At 38.4% G+C, this 23001-nt stretch overlaps 1 protein-coding gene across 1 annotated transcript in view; it reads left to right on the top strand.

Annotated features, from left to right (window-relative positions):
* Positions 1 to 1896: 1896 nt before the first annotated feature.
* Positions 1897 to 23001, top strand: part of LOC139733466 (transmembrane protein 179B-like) — a gene marked incomplete at its 3' end in the record, with an annotated part of 56535 nt that continues 35430 nt past the window's right edge. The window contains exon 1 of the mRNA XM_071644282.1: positions 1897 to 2106. Within this exon, the coding sequence (XP_071500383.1) occupies positions 1897 to 2106 (210 nt within the window). The remainder of the gene's footprint in view (positions 2107 to 23001) is intronic.

Below are 23001 nucleotides of genomic sequence, written 5' to 3'. Positions count from 1 at the left end.
ATAGGAAAATGTCCTTGTATTAGATTACCCGTCCGTACTGAGTCTACTGATGAAATTTCAAACCTTATTTCTTTTTTTTTCTTTTTTTTTTGTAGGGGGATAAACCTTTGGAATAACGAACCTTATTTCACTTTCGGATTAACGAACATTTGGAATAACGACATAATGTTAAGACTATAGAACCCCTTTTATTTTCGGATGCTTACTGTGCATCACTGTATATGCTTTGAAATACGTTGAATATGTGCAGGTAAATGGGCTGAGTCATAACTACGCAGGTCCTTACAGGAAATTGCTATATATTTTGAATACACCATTGAACTGGTCCATTGAAATAAAATTCTTAATTTTGCATTGTTATTGCTTCACCGAAGATTGATTTTAGTTAAAGCAAGATACCAATATAGGCCAACGGCTCTAAGTTCCGACGGACCAGGCACCGAGGACCGGCTTTCCAGGAGAATACAATTTTTGAGGGTCTTATTTATTGTCACGTTTCCATGAATAATTGTATTTCTGGGCGGGATTTACTTTTGTTTTGTATGCTTTATCATTAAAGGGCCCCATAACTTGCGTGTTCCCTTGCCATGTCTTTTGTTAGTCACATTAATATCACAGAAACATGCAAGTTATGCTGAGTCGAGGGGAAGGTGTATTCCATTGTCTTTTGTTAAACATTTCAGTACTTTAGCGATGATTGACAGATGAGGTCATCTGAGGAATATTGGTTTGGAAAGATTCTTTTTTTTGTGTGTGTGGGCGTTCCCAAGTTATCTGAAGAAAAATAGAAGAAAAAAATCGTTAGAAATATATGAATTGTTTCTAGATATTCATTTCATCGCAAAAGTGATGTTGAGGGTGTCATACTTCAACACAAATCAACATGCATTTGGATTTCAGGGGCCCTTTAAATGAGATTTTATTTTATTTGATAAATGAACAAGCAAAATATAGCCAGCATTTGGAAATGAATCTTCAGATTGCTCAGCAAGACGGCGGCATTGAACATCGATCATCAAAGGCACACCTGTGAAATTCTTTTGTACATCAATAGAAAACTGACGACTTTTTGAATAATTACAGCCAGTTGGAACTCCAACTCTTAAACCCCTTTGGTTGGTCTATAGAGACACAGTTGCAGCTGGCAAGTAGCTTGAACTGGGACTTGAACCAGGGACCTATTGATTTATCCTCCATGGTCCTATCCTCTAATGAGCAACAACATAACCACTCCTCTGTGAACTCATAACTCTCCCACTTCCTCTATATGACCCTCAGAATTTTGGGGTATTTGTTTTCTAAATTTTACAGAAAGTGTTTTTTGTTATATATTGTTATCAGGACGTTTTCTGTCGCTCATATCAAACTCGAGTATGATTGGACTCTACGTTGATTTGATGTTGTTTTATTCAAAGTGTTTGCGCATTCTCATGTGATTTTTGCGCGAAAAAAAAGAAATGCAAATATGATGCAATAAATAAATAAATAAATAAATAAATAAATCCACGCGTGTTAATTATTTCTGAAGGCAATGAGGTCATAATGATTATGTGATAGGCCTTAACATCAAAAGGATGGCTGTTATTGTTTGTTTGTTGTTGTTGTTTTTGTACTCTCTGTGCGCAATGACTTGCTATGTCATAGCAACCAGCGCTTTTCAGTGTTTACTCCGTTGAGGAAAAATGACGACATTGCTTTGTGAAGTGCGCACAATGCGAATATATATCCGTCTTATATAGATATCCTCTCCAGTGTCACGGATTGTCAGTTGTATCACCCCGTGTGCATTGCTGGTCACACGATACCACATGCAACTCGCACCCAAGTCATTTCTGAAGTCGTCAAGTGTGAATGGCGGTATACACACACACGCCCGCAAAGGATTCCCTCTCGGCCATGGAGCGTGGTATCGGAGCTCGGAACCTGGAATTCAGCCAGCCACTCTGCCCTGCTAATGCGCGGGAAAGTGTCACTGAGTATAAATGCTGTCGTCTGCCGAAGATGTCGAAATCTTGGAGCTACGTCAGGTCCGTGGTCGAGCTCGCTCTGCTCATCATGGCAGCGGCCTCTGGTATAACAGTGGCGACCTTGGTGTGGGTCACAATGGTAAGTCGCCGCCTTCCCTGGCGCTGAGTAGGCTTTGTGTGTGATGTGAAAGTCATATGATTGTCATTTGTCAGTAACCTTCAGACGACGCAGCAAAATCATGCTACCCCCGTTCTGAACTAAAGCTGTGTTCATTGCTTACCATACACTGGCGGCGCCGCATTTTTGACCTGTTATTATTGATGATGCGGATGTGCGCAAGGAAGTCATGTGATTGATTATATATATTATTATATATAATAATAATAATAACAATAATGATATATATGTATATATATGTATATATATATATATATATACCTTTTAATGCGTGTAAGCATTTGTTCGCTTTTCTTGATTGTGTTTGTATTGCATGATAGATTATACATACAACAAAAGCACTGATATTTTTCTGTATGTAGTACGTATAGTTTTCAAAGGCTATCTTGTGATCCCATCAGTGTTATACGTGACAAGATTAAAAAACAAACAAAAAACGAGCGAGCGACACGGTCAACGCAAAGGTCTAGATTGACTTGCAATTATACAAATGAAAATGAATTTCCTGACATAAAAGAAGTCAGAGATCTATATTCTTGCAATCAATTTCCTAGTCTTTGCACAGGGTCAATATATTTGCTTATCTGAAGACATGCTGCTCTTTCCCTGTGGATGCAGCACGTTGATTAAATTTTGGTCATGCGCGTCTTAACAAGCTTAACAAGCAATGTTTTACAAAGAGTCTTTTTTCGAACTCTAGAAATACAGTTCTGCACTCACTTTTTCCATCATGAGCACATAAGCTTCGTTCTTCAGAAAAATGTGTGGACGGTCCTCCCTCTTATGTTTCGAGATCATTGTATGTGTGTACATGTGAATTTTTGGCTTTTGATACTGGTTTACGCACATAGCATCTTCATCTTTGTTGATAGCAGAGCTTATGCTTGTTTTTTGAGGTGATGAAGAATGGTCTACCGCGTACGACCCAAATGTGTATAGCACGCGTTGGCAGATTGAAAAGGATGCATAAACTGTACTAAGAAGGGAAGGGAGATAGGAGTGAGAAGAGGGTATTGGGAGTTTATGAATTGATGCCTGGATTAGCTCAAGGGGGTAAGATGATCCCGCTGTCTTCTATCTTCTCTTCCGAGTTCGACTTTTATCTATCCCCGACCACGGCCATCCGAGCCTCGCTGAGCTGGATGTTCTGCTTTCTTCCCTTTTATCTGGGTGTGCTTTTTCCGTCAAGAACGGACTTTCATCGCTCCCGTATCCTCCTGTTTCTTTTTCTCGTTCAGTCACCTTCTGCAAAACACGGCCGGCGATTTAATAGCCAAGGGCGTGGCCACGCATTCAACCAACGGTTCAAAGGGTTGCAATAGTGACTTAACCCTTTTTGTGCCAGTGACTTTGAGCAGTGTGTACAACGCTACATAATAATGGGATTTTCTGTGTCAATCGGGACTCAAAGCACGCATCGATGACGTTTGGTCTTCTTGATTCTTTTCCCTTGTAACCGTGAAAATAATGGGAACCATTCTAAACACGTATTTTCACATTCAACCTCTCTTCCCCTGCACTACATAACCCTAACACATAACATGATGCATTAGTACTGACGGCGGTATACTTTACATTAGGCTTAAGTGGTTCGTGTGCCTCGATATCTCTCCTCACAATCCAAGCTAATACTGATTGTGTGGACTTTTAACCGAACGTAGTACGTGCCATACCTTTGTTTAGCCGTGGCGAATGGACTTGAAAACAGGATTGATTTTTTTTTGTTTTTTTATTTCTTCATTTTTTTTTTTTTTGGGGGGGGGGGGAGGTTGTGTGTTTACTTGTTTCTGCGATGAAGTGCCAACCTTGAGTATTTGATATAATTTGAATTTTGTGATTTTCAGTCTGATACTAAATTTTTAAGTTAAAATTCGAAAACGTATAAACAATGTTCGAATTATATATATATATATATATATATATATATATATGTATGCATAATTATATTTATTATTATTATTATCATTATTATTAATGTTATTATTATTATCATATATTATTATCATTATATATTATCATTATCATCAATATTATTATTATTATTATCATATATTATTATCATTATATATTATCATTATTGTGTTATATATATGTATATATATATATATGAATACATATATATATATATATATATATATATATATATATATATTGTATACATTTTTTCCTCAGCGCAGTACTTACAAACTTTATACATACATGAGCAAACATTTTCATATACTAGTATGTAATGTGCTACACAATATTGTGCTCACAATCTCTTGAACTCTTGTTACTTGCAGGCTAAAATCTTAACTTAAAAATGGCAAAAGAAAAGCAGTGGATTTGTAAAACTAAAGACAAACCAATGACATTAACATGAACACAAAATATACTAAATGAGAAAACCATACATCAATAACATGCCTATTACACATTGTATAGTAGTTATCTTGTATTGCTGTATGAACTATCATGCGCGTCGATATACAGTTCTTACCGCAGATTTACATCACATGCTTATTCAAAGTGCAATATAATTTCAATATGATTATCATCTATGTCGATTGTCGATTCTTGATTGCATTTCACGTATGTCGACGTTTAACTATGCTAGTCCATAACATGGACCTACTTCCACTTCCATAATGATAGTCCAAGCTAAAAACAAACTGACGCAAAAGAGAATTAACTACAAATGAAATAAACAACATAGGCTGCTGTAAAAAGGGTGATCTGGCCTTGAGCCTAGATTTATGTATTCATTCTTTTAATTTTTTGGTGAACTTTATAAACCTATATACAATATGAGATGGTGGCAGTTTCGGAGCAATAATTACAGCAATGCCAAAGTCATCTTTGAATTCTATTATGATTATATATATCAATCAATGTGTCTCATTAGTGTTGTATTTTGTCTGACTGATAAAATGGACTTATTTTTTTCACTGTAGATAAGGAATGTTCTAGTGTTCATTTCGTGAAGAAAAATGTTTGTATCATTTCATAAAAGTATGTGAATCATTGAAATGACATTAAGAATACTTTCCCCGCGAAAGTTTTCCTTGTTTATTGATCAGGCAGAAACAGCATTCTTTTTTTTTCAGGTGGACACACTCACCACTATCAAAACATTAATCCTTGATTAATATCATGAAAAATCGCAGGTGCTCTGCACCAGAATTGGATACAGGCCCTCACTACCAGATCAGCTCCGACGTGATCATGCTATAGGAGTTGTGTTATCGATCGACCGATTTGCCTATCGAAATGCTTGCAATCGATAAAATAATACACTGTCCCTGTCTAACAAAACAGTTCAGTTCGCAAACAAAAAATGATTCTATACGTGACGGGGGGCCGTATCCCCTTACCCAAACACTGAAGTCAACTCGACCTATTTTCCGTCCTTGCTTTGTTGGACTAGATTGATATGGGATGCCTGCGCAGACGATCGCGAATGAGAAATCTCACAAAAAATGAGATGCGAAGAAGTATAGGACCTACGTGCTTTATATACGCTCCCCTGACGTGCTGAGCGCCAGGTAAAGTCAAGCCCCCAGTTCAGCTGCATGCATTTTCATTAATATGGAACCGTGCAGCTCTTTTTCCTCGAAACATTACTCTGTATTGTAAAGTTTCCCCTCGTAATTTAATCTGTTGGACCTCCCACAGTGTCCGATGCGTTGTCTATTTATATGATCTTCATGTTAACATGGTTAAGGTTGTTCTGTTGCAGAAGCTGTAGTAACTAAAAACGGTATAAAAGGTTAATTCACTTGGGATAAGATCCTCATTTTTCTTTTCTCCCAAGTACAGATTTTAGAGTTTTTATGCTTACTCGTAAAATGAAATAGATGTGGAGACTCGACTTCGACTCGACTTGGATGACATTGTTTGTCTGAAGTTCACGTACGAAACGTGCAGAAACTCTGCTCTGTGCGTGCAATGCCGTGACCAATATACAGATTTAGAACAAACGAAACAACCGAAAGAAAGCTAGACCCACCCATCAGGAAGTTGAAACACCCACCTCAAGACCTGGGTTTAGTTTTTTACATCAGCAATCACTAGTAACCTCTCATGTGACATGATCTCTGGGGATTTTTTTTTAATAAAAAGGGCTTTGTTATTAACAAAGCCATTTACATTAAGGTGGCAAGGCTCCTCTCTAAACCATGACATGAAAGTGAGATGAACCCATTATGTGTTTTTAAGTTTAAGCGCGCAACCCAGAATAAGGTTGGACACGTAATACGTACATGTCCAAAATGATACCATCATGTTCAAGAACAAGGGCATTGTGAAGTGGCAAGACTCACATGACATGAAAGTTAGGTGAACCTGTTTTCTCTTCCTTTGTTTTGTTTGTTTGAACTTTGTTTTTTTAGGTTAAGCACGTAATCCACGACAGCGTTGGACGCGTATCATGTTCATTCTTATATAATTTCAATGATCTTTCAAAACACACCCCCAAATGCTTGTTAGGAGTTCATGGAGCCACGTTATTTTCAAACTGTGATCAGCTTCGTGTTCCTCTTAGAGGCGATCCCTCGAATATTTATGAGGATATCAGATTTGCTTAATCCATGTCTAGTGGACTGATAGAACTCCAACCAGACGACTGCCAGTGCAATTTTTTATCTGATTTTCCACCATGCACTGGCGCGTGCCGATGATCCATGCATTACACTAAAAAAAAATAAAAAAGCCTCTTCAGAAATTGATGACAATAATTGCAAATGTGCTGACAATATTCTACAGAAATGCGATAAGCTAATGGTCTGTAGCCAAGGTATTTCCTGGGAGTAATCGGGCAATTTTGGCATTTTGGTTTGATGTCTAGTTTTACATTGGTGCGTGGGTAGTTGACATAGTCTCTTATAATGCATGATAATGGGGGGCAATTGTCACGCACACGGAGTATAACATCTGCGTGTTTCCAGGACGGTGCAATCAGCGTTGCTTTTTTGGCACGGGATAAAGCGATTTTACTTTGAAAACAGCAATATTTTAACATCTTCAACAACAACAATAACGCTAATGAGGCATGTAGGTGCTGAAAGCATAATGAACATACGAGTGGTGTATACTTGCGTGATAATCAAATACCTTTCATCGAACCCCATCAACACACAGACTAATGATGGCAAAAACGTCCTCCAATCAACCTGCCATTGCAATTAGCATTATTATTTTTTTAGGGATGTCCTGCAGATATCATGGCACACGTATTCGCAATTGAATCATGTCAGAATCTCCTCTCTCTCTCTCTCTCTCTCTCACTCTCTCTCTCTCTCTCTTTTCTGGCAGATTTATCTCTGCAGTTCTCGTCGAGTGAGATTAAAGCGGCGATGATAAAGGGAGAGACTACCTCATGGTGTATGATCTATAACAGTCTAAATCAAAAGCACAGCTTGTATTACCTAGGCCCCCAAAAATCCAATCACATCATAGTGAGACAGTAAAACCCAATACATTGTATAGCATTAGCAGGGTATAGACCAGGATGATTTGAAGAACAACAACAACTAAAACTGAAGCTCCACATTAGGAGAGAGAGAATCACATTGAGTTTGAGTTGAGTTGAATTTATTTTATTTCACCACGGGTCACTCACTTCAGCCAATGGCTGTTCTTCTGTGAGTCCGTGAAGTAAAAATCATACAATTACAAAATACAACATTTTATACATAGTATAGGAAACGTTGTGTTTCTGAGTTTACCATAATGATATAGCATTTATTTTGTATCTCTGATAATAATTCCGCTGTGTCTTTATTACATGTTATTACGTTCGTCACATTGTTGTACTGATTTCGTGACATTATTTGTATACGCGAACATTAAATTGTATCCCTAATTTGTTGGAAATGAAATAAATCAACTTCAACAACTTGAACTTGGTTTTAGGAATTCTGAAATCGAAACGCATTGATCGAATGAAGATACTACCATGCTTGGCAGGCTGTGTTGTAGTCCTCTCAGCACACCCCCCCCCCCTTCTCTGAATCAATACTTGCGTTACCGAGGGCACTGACAGGTCGACGTGAAGACAGATTGTTGTCATTCCAATGACCTCGCTAACATTACAGAGATCATATCTGCAAGCCATTTAACAAATTAAGACGAAGCAGGGTTTTTATTTCGCGATGTAACTCCGAAGAAGGCTGAAAGAATCGCTGCTGTTGATTCGGGACAGCGTAACGCCGCGGGCCTCCATATTAACAAGTTTTATCGAAATGTCACACGTATTCTCCTTCGTGCAGGGAGATAGGGGATCTGAGAGACCACGAACGTCAATTCTCGGTTCGTTGGATATGATTGGTAGGACAAGTCTGTTTCTCGTTCATCCTCTATCCCCGCCCTCCCTGGTTCGATGTAGTCACATTTGTCATCCACTATTCGCTGGACGCGGATCTGCATAACATTTCCAGGCTATTAACCGTATCGTAATTACCGCTATATATAAGTCAGCTGATGACTGTCTTGCATAGGTAGACTGAAGACGTGGTGCGAGTGTTATGGGCCGCATGGTCCCCACTCTACCGCTCCCCCCCCCCCCCCGTTCCCTTCAATCAAATAATTTTGTGAGGGATAATACGAAGAGTCTCCTATGTACCCAACTAGACGTGCTGCGCGGTGTCAACATCAAATTTTCGCCTCCCGTTCACTCATTATTCTCGTCTTTCTCGGTTTTTCTTTTCCCTTTTCAAGTCGGCTCTCTTTCACCTCGATTGATAAATTTGTTTTTCCTTCTTGATGGCATTTTTAAGTAAGTCTGTATGTTTGCTAAAGAAAGCAGCCAACAACTAAAGAAAAGTAAATGGTGGTGTACTTCGAGTCAGCCTACCCAAAAACAAAAACAAAGCAAAACAAAATGTGTGATGATGCTACAGCATACTCCGTGGACAATAATTCCTGCGCTTGGAGCGTCGTTCGTGCCGTATCTTTGATGATTGTCAGTGCTTGCTGTAGGCTGTTCATGGCATGGAATAGAATTACAATCGACCCACAACCAAAGGGGAAATATCAAAACCCCTTATAACCAGTTGTGTATAGGTACAATCAGATTCCTACAGTATAAATCTAAGTCACGGTGTTATGGGATTGTTATATGCATCCCGGGCACATATACTTAGAAGAAAAAAAATACTAAGGAAACATCGCAAAATAAAGCAGTGATTGAAATTCTGAAGTGGTTTAAAAAGAATGTCGCAACTCGTCACTTACGTACATAGGTGGTTTCAAAATTAATATTCTCGGTAGTGTGTGCGATTCAGACGTGATGTCCTTCATAAATGAGTATACACTTTTGACAGCAGTTGCTGCATTTTGAAAGCAATTATTGATTTGAACGTTTAACTTGTCCTGAATGTGTGCACCAAAGTCTTCAACTGGCAGTGTTTTATAGCTATATGAGAAATGAGATGACGCAATGCCTTCAGTGGGTAATGCAGGTGGTATATGGTGCGACTTCACTACATCCTGTCTCTATTCAGAGAAAGCAATATCCATCCTCTTTTCCTCCTGGTCCAATTCTCATCTTGCAGGAAATTCACACGGACAGCGTAAACTTAATTTATGACTTGTGTCAGAAGCTAAGGGCTGCAAGTTATCAAGATTTCCTTAGATCTTGCTGTCGTACATTGTGTTTACTTGAGGGCTCTATTTATCATTATTGTCCACAAATATTTGTATTTTCTGCTTCCATAACAAAAACAAAAACTCCATGTTGTGATTCACGTATGCATGGTGATGATGCAGGAATCAGTAAATGAAATCAATCAAATCAAATCAAATCACATCACATCATAGTGCTAAGCTCGCGGCAAATTGTTCCCTCCTGACGGGAAATTTTGAATGTCAAAAGCGACTGAAATAAAACTGAAATATAAACAGGTCGTAAATCTTCTGTGGTTCGATAGTTGTTTACGAAAATTGTTCTCTTTGTCCCAGTGGGTGTAATTAACAATCATTTCGTCGCATAGATGACATTTTCTTCTTATGTTCACTTTCACCCGATACGAAACAGGGATTTCTATGATTTTTATCTTCGCAGTGAGGAGCAAACGTCATAACTCATTCACCATGACCACCAAGTGGTGATTCAAAAATTGTTGTTTTTTTTTCGTTTTGCTTTGTTTTGGTTTGTTTTCGGGGAGGGGGTCCTTCTCAAAGATGCATTCTGCTTAGGCGACATGCAATTAATATTCAAGGCTGCCATCATGACTTTGTTTACTGTGGTACATCTATAATTCAAGTGAATGTCTGTGCACAACTTTCACGATGATTGATTGTAACCTGACATGGTAACTGCAAACTGAGAATTTCAAACCAAAATCAGTACGTGACCTACATTTATCACTAAGAACTATCACACAGGCATAGGTCTTTCCTTTCTTTCTTTCCTTTGGTCATAAGGGTTTAGTTTAAAGTCATTTCGATTATTGTTGTCTACTCTGGATGAGAAATCATCATTTTCAATTCAATCCATTGTTATTATCCATTCCTTTCCATCAACAAAAGGAAATACTTATTACAAGGCGATACATTTTTCAGATTCATCTGTCCAAAAAAAAAACACACACCTGAAAAGCAAAGCATGGATAGTACGTGGATCGAAAAAAAATCACACCTATATAAGAAGATTACATGTTATTCAAACCAATAACCTATATGAACTGTTGTGCGGGTCCGTCAGCCGTTTCAGTTGTCAAACATTGTGTAGAATTTTAGTAGATATTTCCCTGATAGCCGGAAAACGCAATTGCTATGGTTATTCATAAACTCTTAATTGAACAATAAATTACTGCAACCCCAAGTGTATACCTGTATTGAAACGAATAAAGCTTGTGTGATTTTCGCAATCAAAATAAAATCATCCAGGCTCATGACTATATATAGCTTATGGGGGTACATCGCATGTATGGTCAAACTTATGTAATTCGTTACCACAGGAAACTTTTTAACACTTTTCACACGAGGCAGTTTGACACCTGCCATACCAAACTTGTAATTTTTTTTCCCCAAAAATTGTGAATGTTTCACAGTAGCATTTCTTTATGTGCTCGAACGTTTTCCTATCCTCTGCTGTGGATTTCATTTTTTTCATAGACATATTTTTGACATTTTTTTTTTGTTCTTTCACTTAATAATATTTTCTTCTTTTTTTTGCACTTGTTTGTGTTGGTCTTAGCATATTTCACGGAGTTGTTGGAAAGCAGCCTTTAGCTGATTGAAGGCCTTCTAAAGGCCATTTTGAATAAAACATGCTAAACTTAAACTCAACGTAAAGAACAATTCCTGTCTTTCCTGGACTCAACCAGAATAATTTTTGTCTAATGCATGGGCGATCTAATGACCTTAATCAATATACAATATACTTTCTTGGCTGATAGCCATCACAAAAAAAAAGAGGAAAGAGACAAAGAAAAAAAGCAACAGCTTTTGATCAGCTGCTTGAAGTACAGGAACATCTAAGTAAGGAGCTCGGAATGGAATTTTGACTTATATCTTTCGTGAAGTAGACAATTACCTTGCTGTAATCGATTGATTATCTTGTACCTCGCGGTTTGTCGTCGAAATACTCACCGAGTATCACCTGTATGCGTCAGTGAAAAGGCTGCATCCGTTTGTCACGATTTGAAATTGCTGTAGTCTGATAATGCTCGAGGGCCTGTGATCGATTTTTGTAGAGATCGATCAATCTCCGAAAGTCAGCACATGGTATCACAACATAATGATTATTTAAAGTCAGTTAGATGGAAAAGCATCGAACGCAGCCGCAGCTCAATAACTTCTTGTTTTCTCCCTTTAAGCATGAAATTTTCCCAGAAGATGAGAGTTAGGCGGAAAGAAATGCAAGAAAGACTTAATAGCCCTGATAATAACATCTACATAATGGATCAGCAGTACTCAAATTTAGTCAGATCCAGAGATGGTTAACATTCTCTTCTCAAGTTTTGTTTACTCCTACAAATATTTGTATTTACACGAGTCTTGGTGACCACATAAGATAGGTCTAGGAATCGTCATCGAAACGTAATAATATCTTCGTCGAAACTAGCTTGAGAAAAATATATTTCCAATAAAGTTCATTTCATAGCAAGAAGACCGAATACTTTCGTAGGGAGAAACTCACAAAGGGTATACATTTTTAAGAAAATCATTATGCTTGCATCACAAGAAGAAGATTACAGACGACAATGGCAAAAAGGAAAGAAAAAAAGATTCTTGTGTTTATAATCACACCCATTATTGATGATTGTAAATCCTGTCTTCTGACAAATGCAGTTAAAATGAAGAATTAGTGATGAGCATCACTAAGAGCGGCCAGGGGTCACCCTAAACTCGAGCAAAATAAAATGGAGATGAAGATTACCCCTGAACATCCCCCTGACTTTGATCCTGCGGGTAATTGGCAAGTGACATCTCAGATTAAGCTATACATTCATGTAGTCGTAAATCCCAAACGCAATGGCCCGGTTTCCAGGTTGAGGTTTTGGTTTCCAGCTAAACAACAAAAATAGAAGTGAGGTTGGTATGCATCTCCGTCCTCCCTCATCATGTATCGGGCTCTCTTCGGCTAGAGTCCAACCTCCAACTAATGAGGTAAGTGGGTGCGTGATATCACTTCCAATACAACCCAGCAATACATTAGTATCTTGTCTCTGGTCAGAAGTCTTGTCCCGGACGTCGTCCGTGTGACTTCTTTGTGACAACAGCCAAAACACAAACCCAGCTACTACTGCGTATTCACATGACGATTTTTTTTAGTCATATTCCAGCAATGACATATTACGCTGTCAAAATGTTTCAAAGAATATTGTCGATCATGCAAATTTAAATAAATATACGTTCAATATTAGGTATTCGTTAACAGGGACTATACAGTTCCATCCGAGAGCGTACAATAACCCCTGAGACGCGGGATTCAAAATGCCGTCATAACCACACGAAGATTGGGAACACTACCAAGTTTAACTTCGATTTGCCCATTATACGTGGCAGCCCACATTCATCCTTTTTGTACAAATACATAATGTGACAATAGGCCCGACTTTGGTCTTTCAAATGCGGTGCTTGGTACTGCTTACGATATAGAATTAAATATTTCCGAATTTACAAGATCGTTAGAATACATTGAATACAACTGCGCCTTTTGTTCCTATACTTGGTGATGTGGTATAGATGGGATACTGTAATTTACGCAAAGGCTTTGGTTTCGAACCCACGTTTATTTCAGCGAGAGAAAATACATGTAAAAGAAAATCTCAATTCTAAATCTGTTTCGGTACATTCAATTTAGCAGGATTCATGACTGAATTCGCACGATATCTGTGAATTCATACCTCCATACGTTTACTAAGTTCTCTGATGGGTATCCCAATGCCCATGTATACATTTGTTCAGTCATCCTTCGCATAATAATAAGTGGAAAATATTTACAATAACGACGATTATCGCTGGTTCGCTTGACAAGTTAGATGATCTTGTAAGAAGTGAGAGTGTGAAAAACATTTCCAAGAATAATACTCCGCAGAGAAATCCGAATACTTAAAGAAATCCAACCCGATGATAATATAATATTTTACGGCTGCGAAGTGTCTCATCTTAAATTCTAGGATACTATTACAGCTTTCATGGGGATTTCGGTGCATTAGTTTCATTCCGTGATGTAAACCATTGAGCTGCATTTCAAGGCACATTTGAATCAAACAATTTGCAATGAGGCGTGATATTTTTTTCCTGTTGACATTTTTAGGAATTACGAAAAACGTCACGTCCCTTTCTGACACATCTTAACTATATCAGCCTGAAGAGGAGGCGAGAATTTTGAAATATCAAATATTTTTTTAAGGTAAAGAATTTAAACTATACTTACCAGACATTTTGTAATATATTTTGTGAAAAGAGCTACTTTATATAAAAGGTGCGCATGGGTATAAATGTGAATATTCACAATAACAGAGAAGTGGGCACACATCTATCAAGCTTGTATTTTGAATAGAAGAACCTCTGTGATACAGGAAATTATACCAGTAGTTACTGAATGGTTGATGAACAGTGAACACCATCGCGGTTCACATCACAGTCAGTCGGATTAAACGTACTCCTCACCATTCATTATCTTCAGCATCCCCACGAGAGGTAGATTATCTGATTATGGATTGTTCATTTTCAGATACTAATCTTTGCGCTGGTAGATAATCTGATAAATGTACTATCTCCCCCGAAAGAGAGAGAGAGAGAGAAACACAAAATTGTCACAATAGTGATAGGAATATCGGTTGCCACATTACAGCGATTTCCGAAAAATCTTTTTTTGATTTCATAAACACATGATTAGGCAATGAAATACATAGTCCAATGCTCATTACTGAGAAGAAAAAAGACACTAAAAGTTCCCCAACCTGAGAGTTGACCGAGAAGTAGTTCAAATATCTCTTTCTTGAATTCGAACAATGTGAAGTTTTTATTTTCGACTAAAATTACCTCTCTTTTTTTTTTGCAGCATTCATGTCTGCTATTCAGTAAGGATAACACGAATCTTTTTATTGCTGCCACGAATATCCAGGCTATTTTCGTCAAATTTGGAAAACGAATCGCGTGTATAGCAATTCATAAACATATCATATTTTGCTCGGGGCTTATTGACCTTGAGCGATGGAATGATAAAACGACCAACTGGACTTGACGGGTCTTGATTCGAGGAATGTGAAAGTCATTAATCCTACTAACTGCATGAGGTAGCGGACATTTACATTGCCTATAAAACGTGAATCATCACTGTATACCGCCAACCGGAATTTCTCCATCGGCGCCTTGTCGGTGCTCGCTATCTAAAGAAGATATGAACTTACCCAAAACAATGATTAATTATCAACGACTGCTTTACTATGATAGTCCTGTAAAAGGCTTTTTTGTTGGGTTTTTTTTTTCGATATGAAAGGCAATCACCAAAAGTTGCGATTGATAAGTGGACGCTCAACTTTTCTGAGCATATAGTGCCGCCACCGTAAAACACACACGCACACACACACACACGCTCACACAAACCGCATACACATTAATATACGCTCACGTATAATACGAATTACGTAGGGGGGTATGTAGGATTTTAGCTCGCAGTTCATTAATATGGAACACTCATTGAGGATAACGATACGTCCCAAGATGAGGTAGGAAAGGTTTTCATCAAAAGTGGGAAGGTCCTTAAAGAGGGATGTGTGGAGGATACATGTAATTCTGCTTGCATCGCAGCAGGCGTCTACTCGCCTGCAGCAATCTAGTGATCTTTGTCATTGATCAGGGCTCTCTAGCGGATGAGGACAAATGAGTACTCGATGTTCTGTTTGGCTTCAAAAAGAAAAAAATCAATTTAATGCTCTGACGCACAACTAACACACTTCCTTTAGGCGCTCGTCTTCCTCCGTCTTCTCTCCCCCCCCCCTTTTCTTCCGTTTCCCTCTCTCCCTCTCTCGCTCGCTTGCTCGCTCGCTCTGTCACGATCTGCCCTGTTCAGAAAACCGCGACACACGTTCGTATGAGCTCTTTGTGTTCGTAGTATCAGAATTGCATGTATTCATGGTGATTGTGACTAAAATCCTTCATTCAAAAGGAAAAAAAATATTGATAGATTCTCGGAATCAATTCAATATTTTAATGCAAGGCAAGATATTAAAGTAATAATTGCTGTATGAAATGCCTGATGTCAGTACTATCCGACAATGTCCTCTCCCTTGTTATAGGCAAGTTAATGAGTGAGAAAAAAAATGATTACAAAACGCCCCAAAGACTGATGTCGGAGTTAGGACCTTCGGATTCCATTTTGTTAATGAACGTCCCATTGAAAGAAACAGAGTCTCTGTTATAGCCGATGTCAACACGAGTTACGACCACTATTAAAAATGATGTATAGGCCCCTCGTAATGTGTATTGCATGGCAATTTGCAAACAGTACTTTTACCTCAGGATATGGTCACAGTCATTTTAGTCGTTGACACACATCACAACACTGGGGAAGAATATTGTACCAATCGGCATTATTGCTTTGCTATTAGTGAAAGCATAATTTTGGACGTGAACACAAGTCTAGAGTCAAGCAATGCTTAAGCTGTAGTCCTTCTGTATTATTCATTGCATCGCTGATATGTTTTGTTGTACATTGTAAAGGCAATGAAGAAACTGTATTGCTGTTTATTCTATTAAAGGCAATGAAGAAATTTACTTTGTTAACAGATGGCACCAACAATGTATATGATAACATGTGTATGTATCTGCATGAGCAATGATATAATGCAGGAACCAATAAATCAAATCAAATTTAAAAAAAAACTCAAAGCATGCATTTATAAGTTGGATCAAAGATTTAATGTGGTACATGTACAATGTGAGAACTGAAGAATGCGTGATTTCCTGGACCAGCATTGAAAGTTCTGGGGTGTGGCTTAGAAGATATTTTGTAAGATCCAAGAAACGACTGTAACGCCCTTACTCCATCATGCAATGTTAGTTACATGCAATTTCCAAATGCAATTGTTCTTGAATGTTCACATTCTTGTCACTCAATCTAAGCACCTCTAGAGAGAGAGGGAGAGAGAGAGAGAGAGAGAGAGAGAGAGAGAGTGAGGGTGGAAAAAAAATCCGCAAGTAACATCTTTGGAAATGGAAACCTAACTCAATCTGTGGCACCTTTTAGCAGAACGATTTGATATTAGTGATAGACTGGAATCTGCAGTTCTTTATAGCATATGGATCTTAAATTGGCCCATTACGAATCAGGCATGTGTGTCGAATTACACCATGATCATTCACCTGTCTTGTGGCGCACCAGTGAATCATCCACAACTGTCTTTCTGCGAGGTTATTGCATACAGGTCAACTTAAACTTGGTATCTATATATGACGAAGAGATAAAAAAGATAAATAATGTCCCACAAGCCTCTACGGAGCGTTTAGCAAACGGAGATGACCTTTTGTTCGCGCCTGACATACTTTTCTAAGTGTTCAGACAAACCGCCAAAAGGCGAAAGAAAATGAAATACATGTATTCCATAAGACCATAGGCAGTGATACTGATCATACTGCGGGTCATTAGACTGGTTATTCTCAAAGAATCATGAACGTTGAACGTAGATATGCAAATCCTTTCCCGAAGCGCCGCGTTAGTGTGCTAATGCGCGAACCTTTTACATCGCTCACGATTTATTCACCCAAGAAACTCTCAGGCACCCCCCTTCCCCTTCCCCTCCAACCTAGCCAGCCATAAAATCCATCAAGACCTAATCCAAAACTTTTTAGCTTGCAGTCCTGATTTAGGCGCTAACGAGAAGCGAAATTCCGAATGATAAAGCCGGCAGATGTGGGGCGAAATTGACAAGTCGCCATAACTGTACCATTGAGTGGATTGAACACGTTAAAAAGCATAGGGTTATATCGAGAGGAAGAGGGAGAGAGACGGAGAGATTAACATAGTGAGAGAGAGAAAAAGGAAGAGAGGGGAGAAAGAGAGAGAGAGAGAGAGAGAGAGAGAGAGAGGGTGAGAGATGGAGCGAGAAAGATAGGGAGAAAGGGGGATAGAGAGTACAGAGTATAGTTAGTGGCGTCGTCTGAGTAGATCCATGATATTGGATCTACTCACACGTAAACCGATGTCCTTCCCCCGAGAGAAAAACCGAATGATCTTATGTTGAACTTACCAAGTTTTGTCTTCGCCGATGAATATGATAATAAATGAAATAATAAATAGATAAACATTTTGTGTGTGCGTGTGTGTTAGCTGACGGAGCTAACGGTATTAAAATAATGAAAAAAACACAACAAACTAGATCTGACATTTCGCTTCTATCTCGAAACAAAAATGGAAAAAAATGGAAAAAGGAAGCGACATATCAAAAGCTGTGATTCAAAAGCTTGGGATGAAAAGTTTTGTATTTCACACCATTTTCATACATTTTCTGAATTTCCTTGATTCAGTTGTCTCGACTTTTTGGCCTTATTGATTTTGGTGCAGTCTGTTATTTTTGTCAGACGAAACAAGATAATTCCTGCTTGTATATTTTCATTGTCTATGATAGATACCTTCATATGGGTTAGCTGCTGATTTGAATGTTCAAAGAAACTCGGCAGGAAATGATTATACGTTGCCCAATTGCAGTATATATCATCATCTGGATGTAACATTGTCTCACATACTCATACACTATCAAAGTTGTTGTCCATGACAAAATCCGCAAGAGGCGATGTTTTGTTGCAAAGAGATCTAGCATTGCAGAAAGATTATGTTATGCTGCTGGATAGTACGTTCGTGTGCCGTATGATTATTTTCTAAGATTATGCGATGACGCTCATTTCCTGAAGGACGTCGGTCTTGTAATAATATAGTATACATTCGGTTTCTGTAGTGGGCACAAGTTTGCGTCTCTTTTGAGGTTTTCTACCCCTATACCCTGACCGTTGTGTCCTCGGCTTCCGGACAATTCCCAGCTGGTCAATAAGGTGACTACACACATCCCCGGCGAGAGTGCACGGTGAAACGATGTTGAGGTGAGCTCATTGGATTCCTGTATATAGCTTGTAGAGTGTGTCAAGGTCGTATATACGGTGTCTTCACTACAAGATAATGAAACGAGACTTGCTCCGTAGATGCAGGCAATTTCCTGAAAGCTGATGGTCCATGGGAAGGGCTGATATCACGTGCCTAGAAAACACATATAAAGATGAGTCCTGGTGCAGTACTGTTACTCTACAGTATGCCCCCCCCCCCCCCCCCAAAAAAAAAATACAATCGAATTTTCGCATTGATAACTTCCACTGTGATTAAACTGTCTGAATGCTACTTCAGGGTCTAAAGATATAACGCCTTACCTATAAATTTGCAGAAAACCCCATACAATTTGGTAAAGTGGTCACATAGAAATGTTTAGCACTTGAATGCTCTTGGAACTGCATATTAATGCGTAAACAGTACACAATGGACAGAAGTTGGAGGGAAGGGATTCCTGACATACTCTGCAAAAATCCTCATTTCTCTTTGACCACTGAAGCAAATCGGATGAGGTTTTCTGTAAGAAGTGGCTAATAAATTATAGTTTCAGACCCAGACATTGTATTTGGATTGATTCGCAATTTGAAAATGAAATTATATTATTGAGCAGGAAATTGTTATATTGTCTGTACAAGTTGATGCAGTCAAGAGTACTGTCCAGGGATAGATTAATCACCCGAATCTCAATCCAAAGGATTTATTGTTGTACCTTGTAGAAATCGGTGCCCTGCGGCGTTAAGAGTGTCGCACTCAAGATCCGGTAGTCACCTCCCTGGTGATTACCTATGTAGCTCATTCATAAGAATGTACAAGAATTATTGCGATGCGTAAAGCTCCTATGTCGGGGTTTATCCTAGAATTTGACAAGTAGAGTAGGAAAAGGTGAAATCTGAACATCACATATTTATAGATATTATCGCAAAACAAACAAGCCAAAGTTTGTCCCTCATGATCAGGGACACATAGCAATTCAGATGGTATAGAGGAGACTGCATAACAGGAAGCGGAAATGATGCAGAATCATTAAAGTGTAGGAGCTGAAATCGAGGGTCCACCAGCCTACAGGGCTGGCGCACACACTCTAAATAATTATATCATATGAGGTCCCAGGTACGAGATTGCTACCAGCATATTTACTTCGGGTTAAACACAATATTGACACGACTTCCATTGGTCGTCATACATCAAAAGGAAGCCGCAATGCCCCGAGGAGGTTTACTTATTACTTCGCTAACATGCTTGATATAAAAATCATCAACTTAGCCTAAGATGTTTGACCAACGTTGACGGAAAAAAAAAGAATATGAATAAATAAATAAATATATATATATATATATATATATATATATATATATATATATATATATATATATATATACAGGCTTTATTCATGCCATTACGCTGAAAGAAGTGTTTGCGTTGGACATGTTGGACGTTGGATGGATCATTTTTGTCTGAAAAAAAAGTATCTTTGATGTCGGGGTTTTTTTCAGAGAAGTTATTTGGCTGGGTTTTCACTGAAATAGAAAATAAAATAAAAATAAAATCTTGAAAAAAAATGTAAAAAAAACCAAAACTTCTTTCTTTACAAGTTTAGAAAAGATTCTGATTTAAGAGACGTTCTCTCAACTATCACCAATATCATTTTCCCTGCCCGAGGTAGGCTAAACATAAATTCTTTCCCCCACTCACACGAGCATGCAAACACGCTCATGTTTGGCGTCTCGGGGTGATCATATTGCTTATGATTATAGACTTTATTGGGTTGACTCGTGAGGGATGGTCTGGATGATAATGCATGATTCCGTCAATATTTTACCCGGCCCTGGACGGAAAAACCTTTACTTACGCTGGTGGACTCAGGTTCGATCACCCAGCCAGTTTCACTGTCCATAACACTATGCACAAGAAAAGGTTATACACTTTATTTAACGTGAACGGGTGTAAAGGTCATGGGCACAGCATTACAATCATCCCACTTTGTCTCCCTCCCCTCCCTCTCCCCTCCCCTCCCCCCCCCCTCTCTCTCTCTCTCCCTTTCATTCATTAGTGTGGTCAGAACTCTTGAATAACTTATAGAACTTTTATGTTCAGATATTATTCTGTTACTTACTTCTATATCACTTGAATTTTATGACTATATATAATTATCATAAGATGCCACAATCATTGTACATTCTCTTCATCCTACATAGTTTTACGCACCTTATTTTCTGTTTTAAAATGTGATGTTTAGGATTATGTTCTTGTCGAAAAATGAAATAAAATTGAATTGAATTGAATCGTAACATCTTTTTACGACACTGTGTTACGAGTCTGTTATGTTTTTTTTTTGTTCTTGTTTTTTTTTTAGTCGGTATGCCTCGTGTCTCCTGCTCATTGTAGGTGGCAACTTGTGCTCTGCATCATGCATTATTTATTGACATAATAAAGAAAGTTGAATTAGGAAAAAATGCTATAGAAATAGAAGTATCGACGGTTGTGAGAGTAAAGTCCCAAACAAATGTCTGTCTTTCGTATTTCTTATTCGGTGTAACGCAGCTGAGTGGAGGCCGTGCCACGATGATGGCACGATGCTACGTTTTCACCACCAGTTTCTGCTGTAATAAGCCAAAGTGTGAGGTTTCTCTCATATTCCGGGCATATGTTAAATCGAAAGCATTTCAGTGTCGGGAGGAGGGAATCAATTCACGCATCCTTCACTGTCTAAACCTTAATCACTCGTCTCCTGACAGTTTGACATAGTTGTCACGACCTTATGAAAAGAGGAGGCTGCATGTAAGTCATGCTTGCCACGCAGAGGCAACGCAATTATTGATGAGCAGTAGTTTGTGTATATATATATATCAGGGCTCGACACTAACTTTATTTTTCGGTGGCCCGATGGGGCCACCAAAATCATCAATTTCAAATTTTTGGTGGCCCGAAAGAAAAATTTGGTGGCCCGAAAAACAAACAAACATAAAAGTCCATTTTTTTTTTTGATAAGTCGCACACTCACTGCATGCATTTATGCATTTCCGGCGCAAAAAGTTACAAATTTATTGACACACTTTTCAAAAAATTTTGGTGGCCCGAAGTGGGCCACCAAATTTGCCCTTTTCTGAAATTTGGTGGCCCGACTTTCATTTTTGGTGGCCCCGGGCCACCGGGCCAACGTTAGTGTCGAGCCCTGTGTATATATATATATATATATATGTATATATATATATATATATATATATATATATATATATATATATATATATATATATATATCCATATACCCTTATTGGAGTACATGTATTGTTTAACATACAGATGATCGAAGCGCTATGATATGGTGGATAACGTTCTGAAATACTGAAAATGAAAACCCTGGATTCGAATCCCGCTAAGGGCATACATCTTTAGATAAAATATTTTGCCCACGTACCAACGGCTCTCTTTTCCGGGCGTGTATAGTATTGAACCTGCCAGTGGTGGGGTAATGAAAATGGCACGGCATGATGGGAATAAAACGCTTTCCACGCACACGAAGACTCTTATCTGTGTATATAAGGCATTCGTTCTTACCTCCCACTCAGAATTGATAGATTAATAGAGGACTATTGTGGTTGTCATCCTATGTTGTGAAAACACACGGATGAATCATGCTGTGTCTATGTTATTGTTTTGGAGAAAACAGTACTGGTTAAAAGCAGACTGATTTTTAATAGATCATATACCACAGATAGAAGTTGTATTACAACTATTGATGGCACTAGAAAACTCGCAACCTTTAGGGTTAGGCAGTACCATTTTCTTCGTTTGATTTTTTTTCCCGTTCGTATTTATTCATCTCCCTCTCCGATGACGGGCCTTCTGCTGTACATGACAATACCCAAGGGTGGAAATGATATCTCATTACAATACACGAGTGTGAGAATGGCGTGGGAAACACACAAAAGCTCTACCTACTGTGGAATACAGCAAAACTTGATGATGATCGCTAACAAAGAAGTATTGGAAGTTATTTCCACATTTCCGATATACTACAATAACAGCATTTCAAACTGTGACTCTGCGACTACCCTCTTTGCTTTTAGTGGTGTATATTTCTCGACAAGGTATGTCGGACTATAATAAAGGTTGTGTTTTCGAACCCGTATAATTCAACAGTGAGATGTGTGAGAATGTGGGGAATCAGAGAATATGCAATTTGATTTGGAGCTCGTTGTACTCATGTGGCAAGATGATTGCTGATGAGGTGTAGGCGAGATTGTTCCCAAAACCATGCCAACGCTAGACTGCGTTCATTATTACTGAAGCAAAAGACATAATGATTCATGCTGTTGGTGGTAATT

Source organism: Diadema antillarum, unplaced genomic scaffold (assembly GCF_040938485.1).
Source record: "Diadema antillarum isolate AM-2024a unplaced genomic scaffold, OU_Dant_1.0 seq00000477_RagTag, whole genome shotgun sequence".
In the NCBI taxonomy this organism is placed as follows: domain Eukaryota; kingdom Metazoa; phylum Echinodermata; class Echinoidea; order Diadematoida; family Diadematidae; genus Diadema; species Diadema antillarum.
The sequence above is the reverse complement of the archived record's forward strand: the minus strand, read 5'-3'. Positions and strand labels throughout refer to the sequence as shown.